This window comes from Chaetomium tenue (assembly GCF_020726465.1).
Source record: "Chaetomium tenue strain MPI-SDFR-AT-0079 chromosome Unknown F5144scaffold_2, whole genome shotgun sequence".
Taxonomy (NCBI): Eukaryota; Fungi; Ascomycota; class Sordariomycetes; order Sordariales; family Chaetomiaceae; genus Chaetomium; species Chaetomium tenue.
The window spans coordinates 5,250,445-5,278,430 of NW_027117330.1; the positions used below are offsets into that span (position 1 = coordinate 5,250,445).

At 55.8% G+C, this 27,986-nt stretch overlaps 8 protein-coding genes across 8 annotated transcripts; 4 read left to right on the forward strand and 4 right to left on the reverse strand.

Annotated features, from left to right (window-relative positions):
* Positions 1 to 1,341: 1,341 nt before the first annotated feature.
* F5144DRAFT_150471 (peptidase S8/S53 domain-containing protein) lies at positions 1,342 to 2,950 on the forward strand. The gene is made up of 4 exons (XM_066782469.1): positions 1,342 to 1,840; positions 1,903 to 2,088; positions 2,147 to 2,659; positions 2,733 to 2,950. The coding sequence occupies exons 1-4, from the start codon at positions 1,556 to 1,558 to the stop codon at positions 2,925 to 2,927; spliced, it is 1,179 nt and encodes a 392-aa protein (XP_066647461.1). The 5' UTR covers positions 1,342 to 1,555; the 3' UTR covers positions 2,928 to 2,950.
* A 931-nt stretch (positions 2,951 to 3,881) lies between these two features.
* On the forward strand, positions 3,882 to 5,369 carry F5144DRAFT_610583 (uncharacterized protein). The gene is made up of 4 exons (XM_066791666.1): positions 3,882 to 4,602; positions 4,733 to 4,769; positions 4,835 to 4,865; positions 5,066 to 5,369. The coding sequence occupies exons 1-4, from the start codon at positions 4,026 to 4,028 to the stop codon at positions 5,126 to 5,128; spliced, it is 708 nt and encodes a 235-aa protein (XP_066647462.1). The 5' UTR covers positions 3,882 to 4,025; the 3' UTR covers positions 5,129 to 5,369.
* Positions 5,370 to 6,193: 824 nt separating this feature from the next.
* Positions 6,194 to 9,028, forward strand: F5144DRAFT_528748 (transcription initiation factor IID, 18kD subunit-domain-containing protein). Its single transcript, XM_066786891.1, has 5 exons — positions 6,194 to 6,670; positions 6,730 to 7,442; positions 7,918 to 8,001; positions 8,067 to 8,156; positions 8,214 to 9,028. The coding sequence occupies exons 1-5, from the start codon at positions 6,409 to 6,411 to the stop codon at positions 8,949 to 8,951; spliced, it is 1,887 nt and encodes a 628-aa protein (XP_066647463.1). The 5' UTR covers positions 6,194 to 6,408; the 3' UTR covers positions 8,952 to 9,028.
* A 7,741-nt stretch (positions 9,029 to 16,769) lies between these two features.
* On the forward strand, positions 16,770 to 17,119 carry F5144DRAFT_150678 (uncharacterized protein). Its single transcript, XM_066782470.1, has one exon. The coding sequence runs from the start codon at positions 16,804 to 16,806 to the stop codon at positions 17,029 to 17,031; it is 228 nt and encodes a 75-aa protein (XP_066647464.1). The 5' UTR covers positions 16,770 to 16,803; the 3' UTR covers positions 17,032 to 17,119.
* On the reverse strand, positions 17,014 to 20,339 carry F5144DRAFT_627853 (uncharacterized protein). Its single transcript, XM_066792311.1, has 2 exons — positions 18,198 to 20,339; positions 17,014 to 18,138 (listed from the first exon to the last, which is right to left on the reverse strand). The coding sequence occupies exons 1-2, from the start codon at positions 20,135 to 20,137 to the stop codon at positions 17,208 to 17,210; spliced, it is 2,871 nt and encodes a 956-aa protein (XP_066647465.1). The 5' UTR covers positions 20,138 to 20,339; the 3' UTR covers positions 17,014 to 17,207.
* A 1,393-nt stretch (positions 20,340 to 21,732) lies between these two features.
* On the reverse strand, positions 21,733 to 22,392 carry F5144DRAFT_643691 (uncharacterized protein; the record flags this gene model as incomplete). The annotated part of the gene is made up of 2 exons (XM_066792825.1): positions 21,733 to 22,258; positions 22,355 to 22,392. 2 exons carry the CDS (start codon positions 22,390 to 22,392, stop codon positions 21,811 to 21,813), a joined length of 486 nt encoding a protein of 161 aa, XP_066647466.1. The 3' UTR covers positions 21,733 to 21,810.
* Positions 22,393 to 23,251: 859 nt separating this feature from the next.
* Positions 23,252 to 24,229, reverse strand: F5144DRAFT_528755 (uncharacterized protein; the record flags this gene model as incomplete). Its single annotated transcript, XM_066786892.1, has 2 exons — positions 23,252 to 23,617; positions 24,054 to 24,229. The coding sequence occupies 2 exons, from the start codon at positions 24,227 to 24,229 to the stop codon at positions 23,329 to 23,331; spliced, it is 465 nt and encodes a 154-aa protein (XP_066647467.1). The 3' UTR covers positions 23,252 to 23,328.
* A 962-nt stretch (positions 24,230 to 25,191) lies between these two features.
* On the reverse strand, positions 25,192 to 27,945 carry F5144DRAFT_150959 (uncharacterized protein). Its single transcript, XM_066782472.1, has 4 exons — positions 26,912 to 27,945; positions 26,546 to 26,848; positions 26,149 to 26,486; positions 25,192 to 26,080 (listed from the first exon to the last, which is right to left on the reverse strand). Exons 1-4 carry the CDS (start codon positions 27,680 to 27,682, stop codon positions 25,588 to 25,590), a joined length of 1,905 nt encoding a protein of 634 aa, XP_066647468.1. The 5' UTR covers positions 27,683 to 27,945; the 3' UTR covers positions 25,192 to 25,587.
* Between the last annotated feature and the right edge of the window lie 41 nt (positions 27,946 to 27,986).

Sequence of the window (27,986 nt, forward strand, 5' to 3'; positions counted from 1 at the left end):
CTGCAATGCCGGCTGCGTAACCTGGTTCCGGGGACGGAGGGGATGATTAAGGTTGGATTGAAAGTTCTTGGTATGGCTCCCTAATTCGAAAGAGGCTCAAGTGAAGCCAGCGCCGTCGGCTTCATCGAGCGTAGCTTTGGAGCCTTCTTCCTAACCAACTGTGTACAAAAGTCCTCGCCCAGAATACCACCTGCCAACCTGGATCTCGCCCAAGCTTCCCCAAGAAACCCCTCGACCAACCACCAACTCCCCGCGTGAGCGATCGGCACTTCGTCTTCCCCCCATGCTCCTTACTCCACCACTCCCCCACTTCAGTGCCAACAACGACTCCGGTTGCCGATCGATTGCGGGCCAATGCGATGGCGCCATCCCCCGTTTTGCCTGGCGATGTTGCATTGCGATATGGCATGCATGTTGAGCCAGGCTTTCCCCCAGATCCTGCAATGCCGGTCTCGGTCTCGTCTCTGTTGTGGCTGGTTTTACAAGCCATCCTGCGCTGCCCCAAAAGGACCAATGTTACGGAGTCGGAGCCCCGAATAGAGATCGTTCTGCTCGAATCGGGGTGCAATGTCTCAGAGCCCTTCTAGAAGAGAAGTGCACTGGTCGGGGGCGTTCTGGAAGGATAACTAACAGCCACAAAGGTGCAGTGAGGAGGAGGACAGACCGCACTGTATTTCTTCGGACCCAGGCCAGGCAATGTTCTATCGAGCCGAGTCTCTGCCCACCGCCTTGGAAACAACCGCCAAGCCCCTTTTCCAAGAACAGGGAGAGTCCCGTGGCAGCTATCACAAGCGCCAAACCACTTTGTTGCGCATACCTCGGTACTCCTGTAATAAGTCCTAACTATCCAATGGACTTACTTTCTCCTTCCTCAGTTACCCCAAGTGGCTGTGCCCACATTCTGAAAGTTCGGAGTCACCCGCCCCATCCTCCCCCCTCGCTCCTCCAGGCACATGCCAGATCGGACCACCCCGACATCTCGTTACAGAGATCGCCGTGGCCGACTTAAACCCGTTACGTTAGGTAACGATCCACGCTGGGTGTTTGCGGCTGTTTGCAAATCCTTGGCGCATCCGACGTGCGGCCTTGCTAGTCCTCGAAAGTTAGGTCTGCCCCTGAACCCTTGATCAAAGGCACTTGATAAAAGCGGGAGCACCCGCCCGCCTGCGCGGGACCCAGTCTACACCGGATCAAAAGCCCGAACCGGGAAGGTGTCTCTTATTTGGCCTGCCGTTTTCTCCGGCATTGGCAATAGGGGTGCCGGCAACCCTCAGATGTCAAGGACTATCACATCCACGAGGCCGGGCCGCCGCCTGCCGTAACCCGGCCCAAGTCCGACCTTGGCCAAACAGAGGCGGCCCTCCCCTGGATCGAAAGGGGCAGGTAGGCTCAGTAACATGCTGAAAGGCGATGTTTGGAGGCTCAGGCACGCGAGGTTCATGCAGGATGGGATCAGGATAAATAACACAGCTCCCCCTCGACCATCAAGCCCAGTCTCATCATCAAGGTCAACACTTCACCTCAAGTCCCATTCTTCGGTTCAGATCTCTTCAAGATGCATTTCTCCGTCGCCCTCCTGGCTCTTCTGCCTGCTGCCATCGCGGCCCCCACCGCTGAGCCCATCCAGAAGCGCGCCCCGATCATCGCCGCCCGGGTTGGCCAGGTCGTCCCGAACAAGTACCTCATCAAGCTGAGGGAGGGTACCAGCGATGACGCCCTCGAGGCCGCCATCAGCAAGCTCGGCAAGTCCAAGGCGGATCACGTCTACCGCGGCAAGTTCCGGGGCTTCGCTGGCAAGCTCGATGCTGCCCTCTTGGACCAGATCCGCCTTCTCCCTGAGGTGAGTTGTGTTCTTCGAGAACACGATGGCGACCATACCCTTGCTAACCATCACTCTCACAGGTCGAGTACGTCGAGGAGGATGCTATCTTCAGCATCAACGCCTACGTCTCGCAGAGCGGCGCCCCCTGGGGTATCAGCCGCCTCTCGCACAAGTCGGCGGGCTCCACCACCTACGTCTACGACAGCAGCGCTGGCGAGGGCACCTGCTCTTACGTGATCGACACCGGCATCTACACCGCCCACTCGGTATGCTATGGTTACCAAACTCCTCAACCGCGTGCATGTGATGCTAATCCCTGGCTAGGACTTTGGCGGCCGTGCTACCTTTGCCGCCAACTTTGTTGACACCTCCAACACTGACGGCAACGGCCACGGCACCCACGTTGCCGGCACCATCGGCTCCACCACCTATGGTGTCGCCAAGAAGACCAAGCTCTACGCCGTCAAGGTCCTCGGCTCCGACGGCTCCGGCAGCACCTCCGGTGTCGTTGCTGGCATCAACTTTGTTGCCACCGACGCCCCCAAGCGCAGCTGCCCCAAGGGCGTCGTTGCCAACATGTCCCTTGGTGGTGGCTACTCGGCTTCCATCAACCAGGCCGCCGCCGCCCTCGTCAACGCCGGTGTCTTCCTCGCCGTCGCCGCCGGCAACGACAACGCCAACTCGGCCAACTACTCGCCTGCCTCTGAGGCTTCCGTCTGCACCGTTGGCGCCACCGACAGCAGCGACCGCAAGGCCAGCTACTCCAACTACGGCAGCGTCGTTGACATCCAGGCCCCTGGCACCAACATCCTGAGCACCTGGATCGGTGGCCGCACCGTGAGTTTTTTTCCTTTCCCATCCCCGCGGGGATAATTACGGAATCAATCAATACTAACTGACTTCCCTCTAGAACACCATCTCCGGCACCTCGATGGCCTCCCCCCACATTGCCGGTCTCGCCGCCTACCTCCTGGCCCTCGAGGGCTCCAAGACCCCCGCGGCTCTCTGCAACTACATCAAGACCACTGCTCTCTCGGGTGCCATCAGCGGCCTCCCCAGCGGCACCACCGACCGCCTCGCCTTCAACGGCAACCCCTCGGGCTAAATCTGAGGCTGGAACGAGACACCACCTACCTACCTACTAGGTATCATTACCAAAATGGGAAGAGAGGGGGCAGCCAGGGATGGGCTGCAGGATGAAGTGATGACCTTGGAGAAATGGACCTTTGGGAAGGGTGCCATATGACGGAACCGTTGGGACGGAGGGAAAAGGGCGCGTCCGGGGAGGATGAATGGGCTTCTTGTTCAAAGTTATGACTTGCATTTACAGGATGATTGGATTGGCCAGCCATCGTCTTGTTCAGTAGATGAGGAATGTTATTTCATCTGCAAACCATGAAAAAGCCATGAGTGATTCGTAACACCAAGGATAACATCGGCGAAAAGTATACGTTGGGCAATGTAGATGTAGAGAGACAAATGTAAGAAAAGCCCGTCTGAAGCAGCGATCTAGTTGGCCACTACTACACTAAACCCCTTTCTCCGCCCCATGCTACATGATATTGGGGTGGTGGGCAAGGTCCGAGATACGTGTTACTCGGGGCTCCAGATGCCCGTTATTGTTACATGACCGTTTCCTCATCGACGCCGCATCCCTTACTTTGTTGTTGTAACGCTGTGTTTGACGGGCCGTTCCATGCCAAAGTAGATTAGGTAGGTAGGTATTCTTGGAGACTCTTATCTTCGGCCCTCGTAAATGTAACGATCTTATACCTGGTGGCCTTGGAGTAGCTCTCTACCGTGCCGTAGGCTTCGTGTAGTTTGTGCACCTCCGACGTACATAAGAACGATTGGTCCAACTCGAGGCCATACTTCCAACCCAGTATGTAACCGCTCACTGTGCCTGCACATCCAGGGAGCACCAACGCTTGCTCATGTGCTGTTGGTTTCTGTTACCTATCGGCTTTTGCTGACGCCGGGTACCGGCCACGCAGCTTCCGTGATTTGTTCGCACGTTGCACGGAGGCCTACAAGTTTGTGCCCCAACCAACAACCCCGCGATTTCCCACATGTTGACGCCGGGTCGCTCTTTTTATCCCAACGAATTTCCCTTTTCCACAAGTGCTTGCCTCCTCATCTCCTCCAAAAGTCTCACTGAGCAACAATACCAACAGAAACAACAGGAACAACAACGACGACGACGATGGATCTCGCAACTTCACTCCTCAACTGCCTCTGCGGCTGTGAGCACGACGACGCTCAATTCGGCGACAAGCACAACCACAACCACAACCACACCGACGGCGCTATCACCGAGAAAGCGCCTCTTCTCGAACCGCCTCCCACTCCCACCCACCTCACCACCGGCGAAACCACGCAAGCCACCCAAATCCTGGCCATCCTTCTGCATGCCCCCATCCCCAACAACAACAACCCCAACAACCCAACCACCACCGACCTCACCCCCCTCCTCACCAGCACCAACCCCGCCCTCACCACCACATCCTGGACCTCCCGCCTCGCCGAACACGTCCTCCACGGCCTCGAAGACGCCCTCAAAGGCGACCACTCCACCTGGGGCGAAGCCCTCAACGAGGCATACACGCGCGCATCCGAGCTCGCGCGCGCCGAGCTTGCCTCCCTGTGGGAATACGCGCAAGACCACCCCTACGAGGTGGCTGCGTCGGTGTTGCTGACGGTGTTGGCGCTCGGGGTGTTGGGCAGGTTGGTGCCGGGGTTGGTGAGGGTTTTGGGGTTTGGGAGGGCGGGGCCGGTTGAGGGTGAGTTGCTGTTTTTTTTTATTTCTTTTTGTTCATTCCCTGCCTTATTTCTGCCTGGGGTGGTAGAGGTGTCTGCTTGGGGGTGGTTTTGTTCAGTTTGCTGACGGTGTGTGATTGATGGTGCCTCTAGGCTCGTTCGCGGCGTGGTGGCAGCAGTTGTATCGCGGGTATGTGCCAAAGGGGTCGTTTTGGTCGTTTTTGCAGCGGATGGGTATGACTTGGGATTGAGCAGGCAGGGTTGGATGCAGGTGACGGTGACAGGTGTAAGTGGGGAGAAGGGTGGTGTTGATGAAGAAGGCATAGAAGGGGGAACCGTGTCTCTTTCCTCTGTTGGTGTTGACTTCTCTGCTGAATAGAGGAGGGCAGGGTCACCAGGTATCTATTTCCTAATCCTATCTAACGAAGGGTATCGCGATAGCGTGCGTCTGTTGTTCCCGCCGGAGCTGTATCGTACCCGAGCAAGGAAAGGGAGGCTCCCAAGCAAAAACCCAGAGTCAAGCCCCCCGATTCAAAAGGCATACCATAGTCCAAGGCTGCCAATGACATAACAACCGGCGTCACTGGAACCACTCATGTATGTATATACGCTTCTATTTCGCCGCTTTGTCGGAAATCATGTTCCGCAGAGGCCAGCCTACCTAAATTAAGGGCGTCATTGGCACGAACTTGTATTTGTATGGGGTAAGTCGATCGCCAGTTTAGTGAGTGACGAGAAGAACCGTCCATTGTCCATACGTTCTTGCATGATGGAAGGATTTGCGGGGAACTCAACCTCCCATAGAACTCATTTCGGACGAGACCAGTGCCCTCATGATTGAGGGTTACTCCCATGGGACGAGGATACGAATACCACGTGCAATTCTGCCAAGGGCAGAGGTTACACGGCACGGTAGGGCTGTGGTTACATGGAGTTAAGGGCTGCGGGTAAGGGTCGCACAAACCAATGTCCCGGGACCCTGCCTCTGCCCCTGAGCTGACATGTGTGGATACATGAACTTTGCACATCCATGCCTCGAATGTTGTAACCGGAAAAGGCTGCTTCAGATGCACATCTTCAGTAACCCCTGCCCCTGTTTCCTTCTTCTTCTTTATACTTGGCTTCTTTTTCCTCCTGGCTCTTCGCAGTGTCCGTCATCCAACTATCTTCTTCCTTTCAAACTTTAGCTTCAGACTGGCTCGACGATTCGTGCGAAGTTTTGCAACCGACACAAACGGTTTTGTAAAGGCGAAGAACGATAGTTATCAGTGAGCAAGGCTCTAAGCGCCCGCTTGGGCACGCTGGCAGACGCGTGCAAGAAAGAGGAATAGCCTGGCACGCCTGACTCGACTCTGGCCTGGCAGAACAACTGGCCGAATGAACCGTTTTTCCGCGACGGGCGGTATTGGTTGGAACGGCGGTTAGTCCTCGCGACCCCCTGCTTCTCCCTTGTCACCCCCCTGGTTTGGCCCCCAACGATTCTTCTCTTCTTCCCGAAAGGGAAGACTTGCCCGGGAAGCGGACGGGGAGGGTGCGGCACAGCCGCGGGACGCTTGGGCAGTTGGGACGGAATTGAAATAATGAATGCAACCCGATGCTGGCGGGTGTTGGGGGCCAAGTGGTGGAATCAGAATAATAATTCTCCAAGGCACCTCAACCCTTGAAACCTCGTTTTCCCTCCTCGGCTTCTTCTCCCTTTGCAACTCTTTCGTCGTGGCGCTCGTTAACTCTCCCTCTTTCCCATCGCGGCACAACCGGGGCCGGACCGGCCGCTCGATTCACCTCTTGTGGGTTCGTGTTTGACTATTACCCAACCCGGCGTCCGCAACATGAAGGCATTCTCCCTCCTTGTCCATCTCGGCCTCCTCCAGGCATGCCTCGGCAAGAAGTGCTACTACCCAAATGGCCAGGAAGCCAGAAACGCCTACCCCTGTGATCCGGATGCCGAGCACAGCACGTGTTGTTCTGGTAGTGCGTGGGGCAAGTCTTGTCTGGCAAACAAACTCTGCGTCACACCGGGTATGAGGTTTGCCCGAGGATCGTGTACGGACCCGACGTTCAAATCGCCGGCATGCCCTGATATCTGTACTAGTAAGTATCTGCTAGAGAAGCCGTGGCTTTGGACATCTGGTGCTGACCCAGGAATCTAGACCATCGCACGGGAGTCTGGGATGTAGTCAACTGTCTCAATACCACTGGGGTTGACACGATCTACTGTTGTTATGGAATGGAGAACTGCTGCGAACAAGGCAATGGCCGATTTCAACTCCTGCCACCGCCTTCACATACATGGGCTGTGTACAATAGTGAGCTGACACAGTACGATGTCGTCACGCCGCTTTCGACGGCAACATCTTCTGCCTCGATGAGCACAACAAGCACCAGTTCGGATGCGTCGGATACGTCAGACGCGTCATCAACAACCAGCGGCACCTCTGCGTCGACCTCGGGGTCGGAACAACCCGAAGAAACCGGCGGGTCAAGCCAGGCGGGAACCGACTCGTCCACAAACTCAAACGAACCAACGGGGCTATCCACTGCGGCTCAGGCGGGGATTGGCGTCGGCGCCGCGGTGGGTGCTATCCTCATCATAGGCATGGCATATCTCGCCTGGCAATTGAGCAAGACGAAGAAGGCATTGGCCGCAGACAGTCAGTGGCAAGCGGTGACCACATACCCGCCCGCAGCGCCATCCAGCGCCTACTACTCACAAGACCCGGCTCACAAACACGAAGTGCAAGGAGATCTGGCAAATGGGGAGTTGCAGGGTCAACATCATTTCGTCGACGGGGGCGCCAGTCGCGTCGAGCTGTCGGCCACACCTTCTTTCAACTCTCCTGAGTCGCCTATACTCCATCATCCGGTTGGGCGGCGGCGACAGTAGCGGCAGTGAACTTGACAGTATATAGTTAATTTGTACTTAGGTACCTAGCCCCATACTTAGATCTTGAACGCGGGCGTCAGTAATACCAATACTCCATTGAATACAACTAAGACGCATCCTGGAACCGTTAGGATCGTGACTCGGGCACTTACCCCCGAACCCGCCATGCATTTGCGATGGCTGTGTAACAATGTCGAGGCAATCACGAGGCCTTCAAAGGGCGAGCCAGCAAACAAAGAAGCTTGTACCTGATGAGGCTCCGGCCATGTTTTGTCCCAAATATGGACACTTTGTTTGACGCTCGTAGCCTCGCTGTCAACAGGGGGCTTGATCAAGTTGAACTACTAATGAATAACGTCCTTGTTGCTCCCCAAATGTATAGCTTAGTTCCCATTGCGGTTCCTTAAACCAAGTGCGATATCGCAAACGAGAATTTAACACCTTTGATACCCAGTCCTTGGTTTTCAAGATGGCACTTCTCATAGCAGCGATGAAGATGGTGAACAGCGGCCCGAAATACCGCGATGAGATTCTAAAGGTAAGCCCCCGGAACCTAATTTGATCCCCGATAGTAGGACCTTTTGCTGACAACATACCGTGTAGATGATGTTCGTGGCAGGGGAAACTAGGCAACCCGACGTCGAGACAACCACCATGGTCGAGAATATCGTCCGTGACCAAACAATACACATGGTACGCAAGAACATACGCCACCCCCTATAACATGACGGCAGCTAACCTATCATCTAGTTGACTGTGGCAGGAGAGTTAGCAGCCCGCCGCGGGCAGACAAAGTTCACGATAGACGACATCATCTTCCAGGTCCGAAACGACGCCGAGTGTCTCGCCAGGCTCCGGAATCACATGCAATGGAAGCAAATTCGAAAAAGGGCGAGGGTCAAAGACGACGGGACAGCGGATGACCTCGATGTGGACGACGTGGATGACATAATCGAAGACGAAGGCGGGGATGGCGACGCCGAAGCAACTGGAGCAACCGAACCCGACCCCGACCCTGCCACGCCCCAATCGAAGAGTGATGGTACCGCAGTTATGGCTAGCGGTCCCGAAGTCTCCATTCCACCACTTCCCTGGTCGATATTATCCATGTTTCCTCATGCAGCGGACATCCCCTCCCTGGCCGCAATAGATAATGACGACGAGATCGGAGGAGAGGACCCAGGTCCTTCTTCTGGCAAAACCACAAGTCGCTGGCTTCTCGCCCGCCTCATGAAAAACGACGAACGGACGCGGACCATGACAGCGGAAGAGTACAACGCCTGGTCAGATTGCAGGTCAGCCTCGTTTACCTACCGCAAGAAGAAGACCTTCCGGGAGTGGTGTGGCCTGGGAGTCATAATCGATCACAGGGCCAAGGATGATGTGCTAGAAATATTGGGGTTCTTGACCAGCGAATGGGTGCAGAAGCTCACTGAACGGGCTTTGCAAGTCCAACGGCAAGAGGCTAGGGAGTCTGCGGGCGTGTGACGAACCTACTCCAGGATCCTATCCTGTTAGGGTTCAGCTTCGGTGAAGGTAATCTCTGCAAAGGATGCTTAGGTTCGGTGCAGCCAAAGGGTGCACAACAATAGACTTGTCTCAACAGTAGGCTTGCGAGCTTGTAGCGAACTGTAGTTGTGATTGCTAACTGGAGAACTCCCAGAGCTCTCCAGAACGAATGACTATATACTATCTGAGTTTGCATGTTGCATGCTGATAGTCTAAGGTAGCCCGTCTACCATGATCTACCTGGTAGCCCATGATAGCCCGTCTACCATTATCTACCTCCTGGGTCGTTGTAAATGATTGGCTGGCGCAGCCCCGCTGCGCCCCGCTCGGCCCGTCTCGTGGCCGATTTCATGACACGATGCCCCTCCTCGAGGTCTCTTGTCCCAAGAGACTGCTTATTCCCTCAATACGCGCCAACCTTTCCTTCCTATTGTGAGTTCCCAACTCCCCTTCATTCTTGTCATGGCTAATCGTCTGATTAGTGCTCGTCGCGACATTCAGCGCGAACGCGTCGTTCTTGCATCAGAGATTAATCGTTTGGGTCACGAATTGGCCATGCCTTGCCAACGCTGCTGGGATGCGAAACCTCGGAAGCGGTGCGTGATGATGGAGGACGGGAGGAAGTGTTCGAACTGCGTGCGTATGGGCAAGAAGTGTAGTGGCCCCAACGTGGCCGATACTCGTGAGTGCCGTGCAATCGTGTGTTGTGTTCGTGCTAACGTTTCTGTAGTTCTATCGAATCTGTCCGAGCAGGAGAAGGTAGCGAAGGATATAGAGGCGGCGGAGCGGGCGCTTGCCGAGTCTTTGAGTCGCTTGTCCCGTTTGCGTGCTCAACAAAAGTTGTTGCGCGATCGTGGCGCGGAGGTGTTCCGTCGCGGAATGGAGCGCCTGGAGGCGGAGGAAGATCCCCCGTCTCCTGTCCCTATGTCTCCTCTGCAAGAGGCGGTAGGTCTGGCGCAACAGGCAGGCGGGTTCGGGGTACTGGACTGGGAGGCCATCGGGATCCCGTCCGGCGATGCTGACCCGCCCACCTGGGCGCGGAAGTACGTCGTTCCTCTTTTCTCCTTTTCCCTGCCTATGCTGACCGTTCCTTAGTTTTTCCTTGGACGGCCCTTCCCTCGCCGGGGTCGGTTTGCCGGAAGGGGTTCCTTCGGTCGGTCTGGGTTCCTCCGATGGAAGTCCTTCAATTCCTCGGGGCAGTTGAAGTTTGTAGCGGGTTGCCATGAATTGTCTTCGGGACCGAACCCTAGCCATTTGACCAAGTACTCGATCCGTCCCTTTGTGGTGCGTGAATCCAGAATTTCTTCGACATCCCAGAGTTCCTCTTCGTCTTCTGCTTCGACACCCTTGTCGAGCCTCGCGTTCTTGGGCGCTGGTTCCAGAAGTGAGACGTGGAAAACGTTGGTCCGTAGTCGCATTGTTGAGGGTAACGCGAGTGCGTAGTTGTTCTCCGAAATCTTTTTGTCGATTTTGAACGGTCCGATTTTGCGAAAATCGAGCTTCCTGCTTGGTCGCTTCGTGCGAAGATTTCGAGAAATGAGGTAAACTTTGCCCCCCTCTTCTAGGCGAGGTCCCTCGAGCCTGTTCTTGTCGTAGAACTTCTTCATTCGTGTCCTTACGAACTCGAGCTCTTCCTTGAGCATCGCATGCAGCGAGCTCATTCTGTCGGCTTTGACTGCCGCTCTGGGCACCGAAACATCGGGCCCTTGTCGCAAATCTGCTTCGAAGCCGTAATTCGCGAAGAATGGCGTGACCTTCGTGGTTTCTGTGACAGTGGTGTTGTAGGCGAGTTGCGCTGTCGGCAACAGCTCGACCCAGTCGTCCTGTTGGAAATTGACGTACACCCTCAGGTATTGTTCGACGATCTGGTTGAGTCGCTCCGTCTGTCCGTCTGTCTGTGGGTGGTAAGCTGTCGAAAGCTTACTTCTCGTGCCCAGCTTCGTCATCAGAGCTTGCCAAAACTTTGATGCGAATTTCGTGTCTCTGTCCGTGATCCATTCCTCCGGCCATCCATGGACCGAGGTGACGTTGCGGTAGATCACGTCTGCGAGTTGTTCTGCCGACCATGACTCCTTGTAGGGAAGGAAGTAGCTCCATTTGGTGAGTCTATCCACCACTGTGAGGATGCTGTCGTACTTCGTTCCCGTCGCTGAGTCCCTGGATGTCGGAAGCTTGGTGATGAAGTCCATCGTCACCGAGCTCCATGGTCTTTCTGCGACTGGTAATGGTTGCAATAACCCGTATGGCTTGTGTCGTCCTGGTTTGCTTCGTCCGCAGAGGTCACATTCCGCCAGGACTTCTTCTGTCGCTTGCTTGATTCCTGGGAAGTCATAGTTCTGCTTGATTTTTGCGATTGTTTTGCTGATTCCCATGTGTCCTCCGAGTCTCGACTCGTGGATCTTTCGAATGAGCTCCTTCTGGTCGCTGGGCCTGACGTAGGCCTTGTCGTGGTACCAGAGTCTCGTTCCTTCAAGTCGCAATCCTGCGATCTTGGATTCTGGCTCTTCTTGCCATGCTTCGCGCTGGTCGTCCGCGATGATTCCTTGGAAATCTCGTTCCAGTCGTTGTTCTCTGAAGGCCGCACAACATTCTATAAACGGTTGCAGAGGCCTGACTTCGGGATCTTCCGACTGCTGCTGAAGCGCTGCGATCTCGTAGTCTTCAGTCGGTTGGGAAGCGTGCCGTAGCGATCCGTCTGTCTGCTGATGTAGCAATGGTGGTGAGGCTTCAGATGTGTTGTCGTGGTGATCTGCTCTCCTACTCAAGGCGTCCGCTCGTGCGTTTTCCGAGCCTTTCTTGTAGTGGATCGTGAAGTTGAATTCGGACAGGAATTCTGCCCATCGAGTTTGTCGTCCGTTCAGCACCTTCGTGGTGGTGAAGTATCGTAGGTTCTTGTGGTCCGTGTACACCTGAACTTCGTGTGTTGTGCCGCTGAGATATGGCCTCCATTCCTGAAATGCTTCGATAATTGCGAGAAGCTCCTTGTCGTGGATCGGGTAGTTGAGCCTTGGTCCTTCGAGTTTCTTGGAGAAGAACGCAACTGGGTGAAGCTTGCCGTCCTTGTCCCTCTGACCAAGCTGTCCTCCGATCGCGAAGTCCGAGGCGTCGGCTTCGACTTCGAATGGTGTGCTGGGGTCAGGCAGCATGAGTACTGGATCGGCGATTATCGCGTCGCGGATTCGTTGGAAAGCCTGCTCGTGCTCCTGCTTCCACTGGAATGTGGCATCTTTTTTTTTGTGAGTTCGTGTAGGGGTCTCGCGATGTCGCCAAAGTTTTTGATGAACATTCTGACAAAGTTGGCGAATCCGATGAATCCTCTGACCTCGGTGGCGTTCGTTGGTGTCGGCCACGCCCTGACAGCTTCCAGTTTCTCGGGTTCGATCTTGACCCACCCTGGGGAGATCTCGTAACCCAGAAACACTGTCTTCTTGACATGAAACTCGCTCTTGTCCTTGTTGACTGACAACTTGTGCTCGTGCAGTGCGTCCAGCACCTGCCGCACGTGTTCCTTGTGTTCTTCGAGTGTCTTGGAGTAGATGAGAATGTCATCCAAATAACAGACTGCGAATTTATCGAGGCAATGTCGAATTGCGTGGTCGATGGCGGCTTGAAATGTCGCTGGTGCGTTGGTTAATCCGAATGGCATGACGAGGTATTCGTAGTGCCCGTAGGGTGTTCGGAAAGCCGTCTTCCACTCATCTCCTTCCTTGATGCGGATGTGGGCGTAGGCAGTTGGAAGGTCGAGGCGAGTGTAGTATTGTGCCCCTGACAGCTGATCTCGAAGCCTCGCGATCAGTGGCAATGGGTAGCGGTTCTTCACCGTCTCGTTGTTCAACTGTCGGTAGTCCACACACATCCTGAGCTTCCCATCTTTTTTTGGAACGAAGAGGACTGGGTAGCCTGCTGGAGATGTCGATGGTCTGATGTGTCCGATCTCGAGGTTCTTTTCGAGATAACTCCTCAACTCTGCATCTTGCTTCTCGTTGGTGTGGTACACCTTGAAGAACTTCAACTGGGCTCCTTCCTTGAGTTTGATCTCGTGGTCCCAAGGTCCGTGATCAGGTAGCCCTGTAAGATGCTTTGCTGTGAATGCCGGGTGCCCCTTGTAGTCATCTGGGATCTTCCCCGTTGTTGCATTTTTCGGTGCGCCTTCATAGTACGCGAACTTGCTTCCTGACTCGATAAATGATGCTTCGAGTACTTTGACTTCTTGTGCTGGCAGCTCAATGCTTGCTGCTTCTTTCCGGTTGACCCATGTTTCGTGTTTGAGCTTCCCGTGCTCGTCGACTGAGACGACGGCGATGATTCGTGCCTCCCGTGTCTGCTTCTGTTGTCGTGTGCCGCTTCTTCCGGATTCCAGAGTGCGTTTCTCTGCACTTGCTGCTTCCCGCGGTGGGCCCGTAGAGGGGGTTCGTTCTGGCCCGCTGCTCGTCCGTGGCTCCTGTTCTGCGCGTTCTCCCATCAGGTTGGTTGGATGCTCCCGCGGTTCTCGCGGTCGCAGATGGCCATCTCCCTTCCAACTGATGTCTGGGTCGTAGTCCTTGTGCCATGGGCGTCCGAGAATCATGTCTTTCTCTGGTCCCATGTCCACGATGTCGAATACCACTCGGGTGGTTTTCCCTTCCACCTCCATGTTGAGTGGTTCTGTTTCTCGTCGTGCCCATTGTGTGTCGAATGGTCCCTTGACGATGTATTCTTTCTTCTTGATCCTCCATGGGATTCTGAGTTGATTCACAAATGTGGGCGAGATAAGATTCATCTGCGCTCCTCCATCTACCAACGCGAGGGCTTCGCATTTTCCCCATCGCGCTGTGATCCAGAGCCTGTTGTCCGGCTTGGTGTTTCGTACAGCAGCTATTTCGTATTCGTCTGCTGGGAGATCGATGTAAGGCTTTTGTTTGCGCCAGTTCTTCCTGTACTGCGCGGCCTGTTTCCGTTGTTGTGGAGTTAGAGATCGTCGGGCCCCTTGGAGGGCCCTGAGCCGTTTCCCAAGCTCTCGTGGTACATCAAGGCGTCCCTATCCGCACCTTGGCTTGCGGCGTCGATCGTTTGGTGCTCCTGGAGCCATTGCATCATCTGTGGCTCCATTGGCTGTCTGTTCTCGCGCCGCTGCGTTCGCGTGGGTCGAGGTTGATTGCGTTGCGCCTGTAATCGCGCGTGCTCCTCCAATTTGGCGTCTGCGTGTACTAGGCAATCCGCCTGTTCGCAGTGACTCGTCCAGCGGGGGTCGTTGCATCCTTCCGGCCAGGCGTTCTTAGGGCTGAACCTGAGCCTGCCGTCTGGGATCATGTCTACCTTCCAGAGTAGTGCTGCGGGGGCGCTCCCGTGGTCGTAGACCCAAGTCGTGGGCGCCGGTTCGCCGCGTTCGTTTCGTGGCCTGACGGGCCAGTGGTTTGACTGGAATTTGGTCTGGAAGTGATAGCGACATTCGTGTGCTACACACTGGAACCATGGTAGGTGGGCGTGGTCCCTTCGGTGGGGATCCATTCGTGGGTGATCCTCCTCCATAAGTTGGAACCTCCCGTTCACCCCTCTCAGTCCTGCCGTCTCTAGGTCTGAGGTCGGTTTCCCTCTGCTGAGGTATTGATGCCGGGACCAGTAGTCGTCCCAATCCTGGGCGTCGTGCCCTTGGGTTTTCCTTTGTCTCTGTGCCTCATGATAGGCGTAGTGTGGGAAGCAGACCCTGTCCATGTGGATTTCGCCGAAGTCCGACGACGGCCCGTCCCATGGGAGGTGATCCGTTACGCCCTCCCTGTTAGTTTGTTGGACGTCGTCGTGCAGTCCTTGCACTGCTTGGACCATTCTGTCGAAAGCTTCCCCTGCCTGCTGCTGTTCTCGCGTAGTCGACAGTGCTTCGTCCCTGAGCATGTCTACTTCCGCAAGGAGGCGCTGGTGTTCGGCGTTCCTTCTTTCAAGGGTTGCTTCGAGTTCCTTCTTTTCTTCCTTGAGCTGGAATACCCTTTCTCGCAGGTCCAGGACTCGGCTTCGTAGAAAAGTTAGATTGGAGCCTGGGATCTCCGCTGTATCCCTTCTGGTGCGCCAGAGTCCGTTGTCTTCCTGGACTAGATTGAGTCCCCAATTGTCTGTGGTTATTGCGATGTGAGGCGGGGGTGCGATTTCCCCCCTCTCGTCGTGCCACAAGCAGAGCGCATACTCGTGCTCGGGGATCTGGTCGACGTCTTCCTCGGGATTTCCTTCATCCGAGTCTGTTGATTCGTCGATTCGTTCGAGGGCTTGGTCAATGTCATCTTCGAGGTCGTCTTGAGTGTAGCTGGCCGCTGCGACCTCTCGGAATCGGACTTCCTTCTTGAGCTCGTCGATGGTGGCGGCTTCCTTTCCCGGAACAGGTCGCCATTCTTTTTTGCTGCGGCAGTCGCGCTTGAAGTGGCCCTTCTTGCCGCAACTATAGCACGTGATGCCTGATTTGTCCTTGGCGCTGTTCTTTCTTCCTGCTCCTTGGATCGCGTCGACGTCCATGGGTCCTGAGTGGGTGCCAGAGGAGGTGCTCTTGTACTGGCGTTTCTTCTTGTCGTTAGCCTTGTGGTAAGCTGCGTCCTTCTTGCCGGTGCGCTCCTGTCGTCTTTCATACTGACGGTTGTCGATGGCGATGGCGCGTGCCATGTAGGTGTCGAGCGTCAGCGTGTCACGTTCTTCCTTGATCAGCTCGTCCTTGACATCGTCCTTGAGCCCGTCGTAGAAGCGTCTCTTCAGGGCGTCTTCTCCCCACTGGACTCGGAACGCCTGTTGGCGGAATTCAGATGCGTAGACGGCTGCTGACTTTTGTTGTCGAAGCTTGATGAGTTTGGACTCTGCCTGGGATCGTTTGTCGAAGATCCCAAAGACTTGCGTGATGGCGTCTTCGAAGTTGACAAACGCCTCGAAGATCTTGTTGGTCTCTTTCTTGCGTTCGTCCTCAATACGCTCGAGATAGTCCCGCTGAGTGGGCTCAAACCACTCGAGGGCCCTACCCTCTAGGTAGGTTGCTGCAAAGAGCACTTTGTCGGCCTCTTCGCTGAATGAGTTGAACCGGAAGTAGGACCGAAGTTGCGTCAGGAACCCCTGGAGCTCGTCTCTCTTGGTGCCATCGAACTTGGGCGGCTTGGCAACCTTGAGATGGTCCTGGCCCCTTCTGGGCGACACGTCCTTGGTTCTCAGCTGGTTGACCTTGGCTGCCAAGTCGGTGAATGCAGTCTCAACCTTGGCGGCGTTGGCGGCAGTGTCAAGTTGCTTGGAGATGCCCTCGATCAGGGCCTTGACTCCCTCGAGTTCTTGCTTGAGGTCGTTGTTATCGACCTCCTCGTCGTCGGAGTCGGGCGTGGGTCTGGCCGGGTTGGACATAGTGCCGTTTGACCTTCAATCCTGAACTGTAACAGAGTTAAAGGGAGTTAGCAACGTGTGACGAACCTACTCCAGGATCCTATCCTGTTAGGGTTCAGCTTCGGTGAAGGTAATCTCTGCAAAGGATGCTTAGGTTCGGTGCAGCCAAAGGGTGCACAACAATAGACTTGTCTCAACAGTAGGCTTGCGAGCTTGTAGCGAACTGTAGTTGTGATTGCTAACTGGAGAACTCCCAGAGCTCTCCAGAACGAATGACTATATACTATCTGAGTTTGCATGTTGCATGCTGATAGTCTAAGGTAGCCCGTCTACCATGATCTACCTGGTAGCCCATGATAGCCCGTCTACCATTATCTACCTCCTGGGTCGTTGTAAATGATTGGCTGGCGCAGCCCCGCTGCGCCCCGCTCGGCCCGTCTCGTGGCCGATTTCATGACAGGGCGTCGACGGCAGAGCTGGGTTGAAGAGGAAGTATGATGATAGGCCGTTTTCGATGAGAGAGGGTGAAGGGTGGGAGTCGAAGAAGGGCAGTAGCAACGAACCGGTATCGAAAAGCCCAATCCAGACACGGCATGTGAGGCTGGCATTCGAAATACTTCAGACACCGCCGAAGAAGTACACAGCCATGTTAAACGGATCACAGTCAAGGCGGCGGAAGAAGATGAGAATATTTCAAAGCAGGGCCATAAACAGAGTAACCCCTTCTCAGAATACAAGCTAGACGTACATAGGCCGGAATTCTATTCTATGAACGCGTCTTCTAACCTGCTCTGCAAGCTCGCTTCGTGAATGTCATAGCTATATAGTTCGTACCATGCATGCTACCCACAAATTACCCCTATTACCCCCAAAGCCAAAACCTCAAACACCGCACATCCACCCAACCAGTGACATTACTCAATCCTCATTAACCCTAAACAATGCCAACGACATAGCATCCGCCAAAAACGAGTCATTTGGCTTCCTCACACTCAACAGCCTCGTCAACCCCCCATCCCCCCTGCTCGCCGGCGACGACGAGCCCGGCGTGGTCGACGGCGTCGACCGCGGGTACCTCTCATCCCCACTGCTCATATAATCCTCCCCGTCACTCAAATACGAGTAGTTCAAGCTCCCGTCCATCCCCGCCGTCGGGACCGCCAGCGTGCGCGAGTTGCTGAACCGCCTCGGCCGCTCGGGGCCGACGACATGGGGCGGGATCGCGGCCGCCGTTCCCGTTCCCACTCCCACTCCCATCCCCACTCCCGGAGGCATCCCCGACTGAGACGTGCGTCGAACCGCGTTCATGTTGGTTGCGTTGCTCCGGCGGAGCGAGCCTGGAGTGGGGGAAAGAGACCGGCGGTGGTTTGCGATTGAGTTGAGGTTGAGCGACTCGAGCTGGGCGACGGGCGCAACCGAGGGCACGTGCGGGGTTGGGCCGCCGACGAAGGCCGGTGGCGGCGGTGTCTCGGGCCGTGGGCTCTGACCGCGAGGGGGCAGGGGTGACTTAGATCGCGGACGGGGTGCCTCGAACCGTGCGTTGGATGTGGATGTGGATCGTTCCCGGCCACGGGCCGAGTCTTTGCCCTTCTCGTCTTTCACTAGGCTCCAGAGTTGCTGGAGCCACTTGCGCTTCTCTTCAGGGCGCATGGAGCGGATGGGTAGGACCTCGGCGCCGGCCATCTCGCGGGTGGGCCAGGGGAAGCTGACGGCCATTTCTCGGAGGGTTAGGCTGTTGAGTTGGCGTAGGATGATGCGGATCTGGGCCTCGATGTTGGATTCGTGGGGGAAGTACCAGTCGTCACGGAGCTCGAGACGATCGGCAATCTGTGTCATGGCACCCACCAACCTAAGGACATGTTAGTTAACGTCTCATGCTGTTCGTGTGATTTGATGGAGAAAACTCACCATTCGATAGCAACCTCGTCCGGCACAGCCTGTGCCTTCTTCAACAGCCAGCCCAACATCTCGGGGGATCCGGACTGGTTCAGGATTGGGATACTGCGCTTGTCATGCTCACGGCCCTGCAGCTTCATGATAAAATCGTTGTACTCCTTCATGGCGCTGATCTGGAGCCCCGCAAACTTGCCGCTCTTGAGCGCATGGCAGATCTCATCACCCAAAGCCAGACCGGCCTTGATACCGCTGTTCAGGCCACGCCCCGGCCAGAAATGCACAGTCATAGCGGCGTCACCGGCCACAGCCACAAGAGCGTGCGGGCGAGCAACGAACCGCGAATCTTCCAGGGGCAAGGGTTGCACTCCCTCTCGCACCGCCTGGACGACGATGGGGATGCGCACCAAGTTGATTACTTCCTCCTCCTTGAAGCCGAACAGCTTCAACCCGTCCTCGATAGACTTCCAAAGGGGCGAGTTCCGATCCTCCGACGGCGCAAACACACGCCCGGGCTCAAACCCTTCTGGGATAGTGCCATCAGGACGACGGAAACAAGCTGGGCTGCCGAAGTGGATAGGCTTCCCATCGACGCCCACCATCTCATCCCACTCCTCCTCGGTCAGCTGCATGTTGAGGTAGCCCCTCCCATCAAAGTCACTGGCATTCAACAAGTACCGCGTCTGGCCCAGGGTCAAAAACATGTTGAGCGACTGGGTCCAGGGCAGCCCCCCTTTAGAACCGCGATCAAACGCTAGGCCAAGGGCGTAGCTCTTCCCGCGCTCCTTCTCATACCCACGGAAGTAGTTCCCGCGCACCCACGACGCGGCGCCGTCGGTGCCCAGCAATACGTGGAAGTCGCCGCACTTGCCCGCCGCCAGCTCCTCCCGCGTGACGCCCTCGGCATGCAAGTGGATCAAGCCGTGGAACTCGTCGGTCTGGCAGCGGCTCAGCAGGCGGTCCTCAACCTTGCGGATCTGGATGTTGGCGGACCCGGGCCACACGCGCTCCGGGTGCCCCTCGAACAGGGCCTCAAAGGTGCGTGGGGTGAGCAGGGTGGTGACCGAGTCCTGCAGGGTGACGACCTGGTCGCGGCGGCGGGCGGTGGGCGGGTAGTCGACGGTGCCCGTGTCGGTGACGACCCAGCGGCGCTCCCAGACGTGGACCTCGACGCGCCCCTGGCCCTTCTCGGCGAGGGAGATGGCCGACGCCAAGCCCGTGGGCCCGCCGCCGACGATGCACACGCGCAGGCGGCCGGACGGGTACGGGTAGCGCACCATCTCGCCCGGCGGCGGGGGCTGCACGTCGCGGTGCAGGGTCGGGTCGAAGAAGAAGTCGAGCACGGCCCGCGACCGGTCGGTGAAGCCGCTCTGGGGCACGCGCGCCTTGATGAGCATGAAGCGGACCGCCTGCAGCAAGGGGGTTGCGGCGAAATCGGCGTGCCGGTTGCCGTAGATGCGCATCTGGATGGCCCACGCGATGCCCGGGACCGTGCGGTTGGTCTCGTCGCCTACGATGGCACGCATCTCGGCCATCTTGGCCTGCCCGTCGATCACCATGACGCCCATGCGCAGGAGAAAGATGCGTGCCCGCTCCAGCTCAGTGCGGTTTACCTCCGGCCCGCCCCATGCTTCTTCGTACACCTTAGGAAAGGAGATGAGATCTAACGAGTTGTTGAGGTCGGGGATCGGCGGGCTGGCCGCCGCTGCTGGAACGGGTGCTGTTGTCACTGGCGTTGATTTGTCGCTGTGCCGGCGGAATCCGCGGAAAGCCCCGGATACGGAGCGCTTCTCGCTGCTCGGCATGATGGTGGCTTTGGGTGACTTTTTTTTCTTGAGTGGTGCGAAGAACGGCACACCCCGCGGCTCCTGAGGGAAACCTGGAGATGGGGGGAACCCTGTGTTCTGAGGGCCCGATGACCCAGTTAGTGACCTGGGCGACAGGATGCTGGGCATGTTGAGGGGTCTCAGGGAACGGCAAAAGAACGAATAGGCAAGCAATAGGCACTTCCAGTCAAACTGGGGCTAGAAGGCCTAAAACTTGAAAAGTGAAGAAACGTGAAACGTGGGACATTGGACGGGATCGGGTCTTCAAAATAAAGAACACGAGGTTAGGCCCAGAATAGGCAACTTACCTTAAATCAATAAACACGTTTTAACGACGTAGCGCTGCCTGATGTGGGCTGTGACTCCTGTGAGCCGTCGGCGTTCGAGGCCCAATATGGTCGTCTGAGTGGTGAAGGCGATGTGATTGGCGTGCGGCTGGAAGCTTGTGGTGGGAGATCGCGAGTCAAATGTAAGGAAGTGAAAAGGTGGCTTGGGCCTAGATTGATGCACACAGGGGGGCTTCCTAGCATTAACAATAGTTCCCATGCACGGTTCTCTGTTCTTCTGCCTCCGGTTGTGAAACCGGGAGGGTAAGGGGTGCGGTTTGTGGTTTCACAGCGGCTAGGAGCCGGGGAACCGTTGGACGGCGAGTGTCCCGCTGGAGCGGCTCTGGGATGAGCCGTTGATAGAAACACATGCAGGTTGCTCCAACACCCCTGTAATGGGGCCTATTTTGGGTTGATTCAGACACACGAGAGCGGCTGCGGAGCGCGTGATTCGTTTATTCTCCGCCCCCAGGACGTGCATATCTGACCTGCAGCCTTGCTCAGGTTGTTTCTCCATGAATTTCCACATGGCACTCGTGACTGACCAGTAAAACTGTGGCGGTGCCGTGGACAGGCAGCCGGGATTGCTTCCGGATTTGGATAAGACTTGAGACTTGCTGTGGCAGCGTGGCTATCCCCTGGCAGTGCTCTCGAGTCACTTGGCACGAGGAGAGAGGCTTGACATGCTTGGCCAGCACCGCCAGTCACCACCGGAGTCAACAGAGAATAGCCTGAAGAAACCCGTATTCTGTGCCTGCACGCCATACCGACGGGTCACGCCAGGACCAACAAGGCTTGAATCAAGTTGGACTCGAGGATTAAGGATCATGTTGATCACCCTGACACCCACCCATCATCGAGTCCAAAGGTTCCGAACTTCCGATTGATGGCGTAAGCTGCACTCACACAGAGGAGTACACAGGAGCACACAACATTGACGAAGGCCAAGAACACCAATCTCACGGGGCGGTAACAGAGTTGCACCAAAGGAACCACAAATGCAACCCTGACAAAATAAGGCAGATGGCGGAGGCCACTACGATTTGACTATGTACGGTTGATAAGAAGATTTTCATCCCATAATCTCACGTTAGACTCACATCTGCATAGGTACCTCCACACTAGTCAGGTACTGTAACGGTGCATGCACCCGATCGAGAGTAGGGGCCGTCTTCCCTGACTGGATTGATTGCTTTACTTGTACATATTCTTCGTGGGCATACGGATACAAGTCGTTCTAGAGAATCCAGCAGCCAGGCATTGTAACCGAATAGGCACCAAATATTCTCCCCACCCGCCATCAGTCTCCAACCCAACCCCTGAGCCGCTCGAACGCTCTCAAACTGCCTCCCCTCGTCGCATCCCTTCCACGCTTTGCCAATCACTGCACAGTCTGCACTCATTGCCATGCCTTTTGGGCTCCGCCGTCTCTGCTGACTCCCCACTCCTGTGGCCGTTCACTCCCTACCTACCCAATTAAGCCGCAGTCTTGATGTCGTACACGGTTGTGCAACCAATGTTGTTGCACGCGTCCGGATCGCTGCACGGGAAGGATACCGTGGCGGTGGGCAGCGCCCCGTCGCATCCCACGGGCCGGGTCACGACCTGAGTGGTGGTGCACTGCGGCACGAAGCAGGATTTGCAGGCCGTCGCCGTGCGGGTCAGCGTCGGGCAGGTGACGCAGGGCTTGGTGACGGTCTTGGTCACGCTAACGGTATCGGTGACCTTGGAGGTGCTGACGCTGGTCGAGACGCTGGTGCTGATCACCGTCGACGTGACCGTCGTTTCGCTAATGTAGCTCTCCGTCTTGGTCACGGTCGCCGTCTCCGTCTTCGTGGCCGTTGATGTCACCGTAGCGGTCGGAAGACCTGGCCGGCCTGTCTTGATGGTTGACGGCTGGAGCGTGACTTGGCCGAGAACGGCGCTGTCACCGAGACCTCCTGTTAGCTCCTGCTTATGTATGCGCAACCTCTATCACTATGAAATGGGGGCTGGCGGGGGACTAAAAGTCAAGTCATACCTGGCCAGGCCGAGAGCGATGACAACTTGCGACAGCATCTTGAAGAGTTCGGATTGCGTTTCTGACGGAGCGGGTAGGCACAGAGTCAACGAGGACTGGCAGTACTAGACAACGGTGTTTGATCTTCGACGTGGAGTTGGTTCAGCTCTCATCGTGGTGAGGATATCGTGGAGTCCCGAGGTCTTTTATCTTTCCCCAGACTCGCAGTCCCCTATCCCCGACTACCCCGGATTTACCGACTGCAGTAACCCTTTCCGTGGTGCCCTTGGCATTCGTGTTGAAGTGCCACTCTGTATATTGAGTTATCTATCACGGAGCATCTGTATTTGGGCGTGCAGCCCCCAGCGGAACCGAAACTGCTCTCCAGGATCGATAGTTCTGGATTATTGGAGGGGCTTACGCCTGTCCTGGTTCCTGGGACCATGCACAGTTTGGGCTTGCCTTTCCGGTCCAGATCGCGGTTCGATTTTAAGGGAACCCAATGACATGTTGCTATCTTCAGTGTTCTACATAATGCAGGGTTATTTATGTCGCAGTGACCCCTTGAATGGCGTACCATTCAATTTGGCGGGTGAATTGGACTCGTCCAGTTCCCCGGAACTTGCTATTTAATTAATCAACAACAGGCTATAAATATCGACGGACATGCCAACGCTAACCCATCCAAACTTCAGCCACGGAAGGGCCCGACAAGCTCTTCCCGTGTTTATGAGCTTGGCACAGAAAAAGGACGACCGTGAACCCCAGAGTGCGCTCTTTGGCATCTTTCAATGCAGCTGGACTATTGGTTTGCATCCTCATACGGCAGCTCTGTTGCTGACACATTCCTGACTTCCACAGACCGAGACTATATTGCCATGGAATAAACACCACCGAGCGCCGGTATGCCCGGCCCCCGCCCGTTGCATCTGCCGAGCACCATTCCCCCAGACTCCCGGCCCCTTCCCGACTCGGAGGGCGCCCACTCTCGCCAGTCAATGGCTTCTCCCCGTCCATGTCGAGCCAGTCATCGTCACCAAATCCCGTCTCGGCTTGTTGTAGTAATAGACCTTTCTGGACGACCCTGTCGTGTTGTATGTCCTTCGCGATCTATTTTCGCTGCTCCGAGTGTGACTCTCCCGCCCTGACCCTCTGGTACCGCGGACCAACATGCCCAACATTGGTACCGATGCGGCCATGATCGTGACAGCAGCTTCGGCGCTTCCCCAAATAACCAACGTCACCCCATCGTCTAGTACCTGGTTAGCCCCCCTAGAACACACGCTGAACGCGGGAAGGATACCAAAGTTGCACTCACGAGGGAAATCCCGCCCTCCGAGCTCGGGGAGAGAGGAGCACTTGATGAACGCAGATGCCGCGGCACTGTTGTTGTGGAGGTTAGGAAGACGGGATCTTGTTCGTCCTCGGGACCGAGTCGCTTACAACACGCCCATGCTCATGGCCAACGCGACACCAATCTTCTCCTTGGTTTGCATGCGAAGGCCCATTATAATTCCCCACGGAATGATAGCAAGGACTAGGTCCATCACCCCGGAGTATGCTGCGATATGATGTCGATTTAATTAGCCTTCTCTTGTGCCATGGAAGACAGAGAGCGCCGGACTCACCGCTGGTGAAGATGTTGTACGTTATCAACACGTTGGGGCTCCAACAGGTTCCCCTAATAAACGGGTGCCATGCCTTCTCCAGCGGCATACACCCCACCCAAAAGAGCATTGCAGTGATGCCCAAGAGAAGGTTCATGGACACCAAGGCGAACCAAATAAAGACTCTTGTTTTGCCGTGAATTCCGTCTGGGATCATCAACAGGGTGATGCCAAACGACGTTTTGCCCCATGCTGCGGCACAGATTGTTAGAGTAATATTATTATTCATACTCCGCTATGCCCTAGGGCGTGCCGGACCCTCTGCTATTTAGTGTACAGGAAAACCGTGCCCTCCCGGGCCGGGTGAAAAACCCCTACCAACAATCAAGGAACGATGCGTTCTATTGTTAGAGTAATACTGATTTGCCCGGCTAGGTACATGTCGTTCAGATTTCGAAAGGGTATCTGCCACACATGTTTGCCATAACCCAGGTCGATGGCTACGTTGTTGCAGATTGCACTGCCGGGCAGGGCTAGCTAGTTTCAGAGTTGAACCGTTAGTACTCTTTTCATTATCTTGAATATCCAAAACTTGACGGTACTTACCCAAGCTGCTATGAGAAAATAGTCATCCGCATGCAGCCTCCGATGTCTGACGAACTTGCAATACAACCGTAGCAGCAGGAAAGCTAGCGCTGCCCCCGCTAGTAACCATACTGAAACTCTTGTTGTTGGTCCGAGGTCATCAAACTGTGCCTGTCCACGGAAGAAGCCAGGAAACGTTGAATTTCTGCCTCCGGGGCCCGCATTGGAGTCGTTGGATAAGGATTCCGTGGGGAATGTTGAGTTCTTCATAGCTTCCTCTACTGCCGTGTCTCCAACTCCAGTCTAACGTAATAGAGTATTTAGTTGTTGAACAAAACACCGAGCGAAATACTTTTCCAACATGAAGAGTTCATGTTGTGTGAGCGGGCGGAGATGGAATCTTGGCAGAGTGGTCTCTGGCCTGTGATAAATTTGAGAACGGATCGACCTCAGGTTGGAAAATACGATGCATGGAATACACATTAACAATTTCGATAGAGACCCGGCAGTTGGTACGGTGCCAGAAAGGATGAGTCGATCCGGGGCGGTCCTGAAACCCCCCTACCCATCCCGGTACCTAGTTGACCCAAACTCGGCACCAAGTACGATAAAAACTAAGAATGGAAGTTAATGCCCAAACCAATACATAAAGAGCTTTACATGTACAGAATAATGGTTGTGGTTTTGGTGTTGGTGAAGACACCTAGTACCTCAGAAGCTGGTGTTGAGGAGAACTTGATAGCTCAGGTGGAACATCATATCCTAAGCCGCAGCCAGGTTGTTTTTATCCTCCGAAAAGGTTCTAGCAGTTGAAGGATTCGAGTGTTTAGGTGTGCATTGACCTGGCAACTAACCTGGCGGACGGGATGTCCAGAGCCGCTCAAGATCGCCCAAATAACTTGAGGTATGGTCGGTCGATCATACAGACCCGACACGGCCAATGTGCAAAAGAAATACACGTTTGCTCAGAAAGTTGGTATCACGTATATACCAATTTATTACTTGAAGCAAACCAGAGTATACTACAAAGCCCAATTCCCACGTTATTTCACAACAGCTGCACTACAGCTTCACGGCCCCTTGCTCCAGGGCCTTCCAATCCGTTGGACGAAACGGAACATATGTCCCTCCCTTCAACCAGAATAAGACATCGCCTTCGACCTTGGAAGGGTCAACACCTTGCTGGCGCAGAATGTGCTTCTGCTGCTTGTTCGTTCCCGTCGTCTGCGCGCCCAGTTCCTTGACTAGACGTACAAATAACGGCACCGCATATCTCGGCAACTTCTCCATTGCGTGCGAAGCCAAGCTACTCAGCACTTGCGCGTTCACCTGTGGAGTGTCTAACACGATTGCCACACATCCGGCTCGGCCGTCGTGATGCGGCAACTGCACGCCGTAGACGTTGGCTTCTTGAACCGCCGAGTGCAGCCCGAGGATCTGGGCGACTTCAGCAGTAGACACGTTCTCGCTTTTCCAGCGGAATGTGTCACCGATACGGTCGTGAAAGTAGACTCTCCCATCGCTATCCCATTGGAGCACGTCGCCTGAGCGGAACCTAGACTCTCCGTTAGCTGTGCCCTATAGTTGCCAATTTGAAAAGGGGCTGAAGGGGTAGGGACTCACCATGCATCTCCTTTCTTGAACACATCACGCATGATCTTGGAATTTGTGGCCTCTGCATTTCCATAATACCCTTGGAACCTTTTCTTGATATCGTCCGCAGGCAACCAGACAATGAACTCACCAGCTTCACCAGTTTTGGCACGCTGGCAAAACCCCGTCTTAGGGTCCCGCCATGGAAGCTCGGTCTCGTTGTCCACCCGGACGAGGGTCGTCCGCAGGCTGGATAAAGCCCCTGATACCAGGCCAAACCGGCCAATGGCGCCCTTTGCGAAAGAGTTTCGAGAGGGGTTCCAAAGCCCGGCGGCGCCTTCGGTGGCAGCGTAGATCTCATAGATGGTCTGCAATGAGACATTAGCCTGTCATCCAACTCAGCAAGACACAGCAGGCAACGACTCACATCAATGCCAAACCGATCCTTGAACCGATCCCACACGTCTGGGCGGAGGCCATTACCCATAGCCGCGCGTACGCAGTGCTTCTTGTCGAGATTCTCGCCCGTGACAGGGTCGATTTCAGGGGGGGCTACCGTAAGATACCGGCACGTCTCACCCACGTACTGGATGACGGTCGATTTTGTCTCGCGTACCTCCTTCCAAAACGTTTTAGTGGAGAAGCGACGCCCAATGGCCGCGGTGGCCCCAAGAAACAACGCGCTGCCCACCGCTAGACAGGAGCCGGCACTGTGGTAAAGGGGCATACACTGTATGTACGTCAGAATTAGATGCGATACCCGAGAGAGCCGGGCATGGAAGTTGAACCATACCGTGTAGAACACATCGCTCGGCTTCGCACTTGTTCCCTTAGACGACATATTGGCAGCCACGTAAACCTTCGCCCACGAGATGATAGCAGGCTTCGGCATCCCCGTCGTCCCAGACGTGTAGATCAACATGGCCATATCGGTCGGCTCCCTTTCTGCCCGCACCGCATCCGGATACCGGACCGGTTCCCGCCCCCGCGCTTCCGCCTCCAACTCGGGCGTGAAAACAACAAACTCCATACCAGGGACCTCCCGCCGAACATCCTCAGACACGCTCTCCGCCACCCGCGGATCTACAATCGCCAACTTTGCCGTCGCCGCCCGCAGGCAGTGCGCCAGCGCAGCGCCCTGCAGGTTATAATTAATAAACGCAGGCTTCGCGCCGACCGCCCACAGGGCAAACCACAACAACACAAACGTGTCCGAATTCTGGTAATCCAGCGCCACCACATCCCCTTCACACACACCCCGGCACTCCCGCAACCAAGCCCCATACCGCAGCACCATCTCATACGCCTCAACATAAGTAACCGCGCGGCCCTCAAAAAGGATGAAGGGTTTCGCCCCCGTCGTCTTGTCGAGCGCCTGCGCCTCGAGCACGTAGAAGACGTTGAGGCGGCCGGCGCGCCCCGCGCGGAAGAGGCGGAAGAGCGTGGCGCCGAAGATGCGGAAGAAGAGCAGATCGTGTGCGAGTGAGAAGCGCGCGTTGAGGTAGGCGGCTCCGGCGAGGGCGCCGGCACCGGTGGCGGCGGCGATGGGAACGGGGAGGACCATGACGTGAGGTGGTCAACTTCCAAGTTCCTAGCAGGAAGTTCTTGGGGGTTCGTTGAAAGTCTAAGTCAGATAGATGGCTGGTGGCAGCGTGGCTGGCTTATATGCGGATGGGTTGCCATGAAGATGTATTCGACCTGTCACATCGCCCGGTGATAGGCGAATGAGCCATCATATTGTCTTTCGATGCTGCAAGGGTGATTCCGCTTTGGGAAGCAGTTGGGTGTTGCCCCGTTGTCTCGGCGGGTTGGGGAATGAGGGGAAGAGAAAGATACCGAGGCACAGTGCAAGCGACCAAACCAAGGTT

Coding starts and splice junctions, on each gene's coding strand:
- F5144DRAFT_150959 (XM_066782472.1), bottom strand. CDS start 27,682: ATGGTCCTCCCCGTTCCCATCGCCGCCGCCACCGGTGCCGGCGCCCTC. Junction 26,849..26,911: donor CGAGCGATGTGTTCTACACG/GTATGGTTCAAC, acceptor ACGTACATACAG/TGTATGCCCCTTTACCACAG. Junction 26,081..26,148: donor TTCAAGAAAGGAGATGCATG/GTGAGTCCCTAC, acceptor CGGAGAGTCTAG/GTTCCGCTCAGGCGACGTGC.
- F5144DRAFT_610583 (XM_066791666.1), top strand. CDS start 4,026: ATGGATCTCGCAACTTCACTCCTCAACTGCCTCTGCGGCTGTGAGCAC. Junction 4,770..4,834: donor TGGCAGCAGTTGTATCGCGG/GTATGTGCCAAA, acceptor GGGATTGAGCAG/GCAGGGTTGGATGCAGGTGA. Junction 4,866..5,065: donor TGCAGGTGACGGTGACAGGT/GTAAGTGGGGAG, acceptor TACCCGAGCAAG/GAAAGGGAGGCTCCCAAGCA.
- F5144DRAFT_150678 (XM_066782470.1), top strand. CDS start 16,804: ATGAGAGAGGGTGAAGGGTGGGAGTCGAAGAAGGGCAGTAGCAACGAA.
- F5144DRAFT_627853 (XM_066792311.1), bottom strand. CDS start 20,137: ATGCCCAGCATCCTGTCGCCCAGGTCACTAACTGGGTCATCGGGCCCT. Junction 18,139..18,197: donor GACGAGGTTGCTATCGAATG/GTGAGTTTTCTC, acceptor ACATGTCCTTAG/GTTGGTGGGTGCCATGACAC.
- F5144DRAFT_150471 (XM_066782469.1), top strand. CDS start 1,556: ATGCATTTCTCCGTCGCCCTCCTGGCTCTTCTGCCTGCTGCCATCGCG. Junction 2,089..2,146: donor GCATCTACACCGCCCACTCG/GTATGCTATGGT, acceptor ATCCCTGGCTAG/GACTTTGGCGGCCGTGCTAC. Junction 2,660..2,732: donor CCTGGATCGGTGGCCGCACC/GTGAGTTTTTTT, acceptor ACTTCCCTCTAG/AACACCATCTCCGGCACCTC.
- F5144DRAFT_528748 (XM_066786891.1), top strand. CDS start 6,409: ATGAAGGCATTCTCCCTCCTTGTCCATCTCGGCCTCCTCCAGGCATGC. Junction 6,671..6,729: donor ATGCCCTGATATCTGTACTA/GTAAGTATCTGC, acceptor CCAGGAATCTAG/ACCATCGCACGGGAGTCTGG. Junction 8,002..8,066: donor ACCGCGATGAGATTCTAAAG/GTAAGCCCCCGG, acceptor CATACCGTGTAG/ATGATGTTCGTGGCAGGGGA.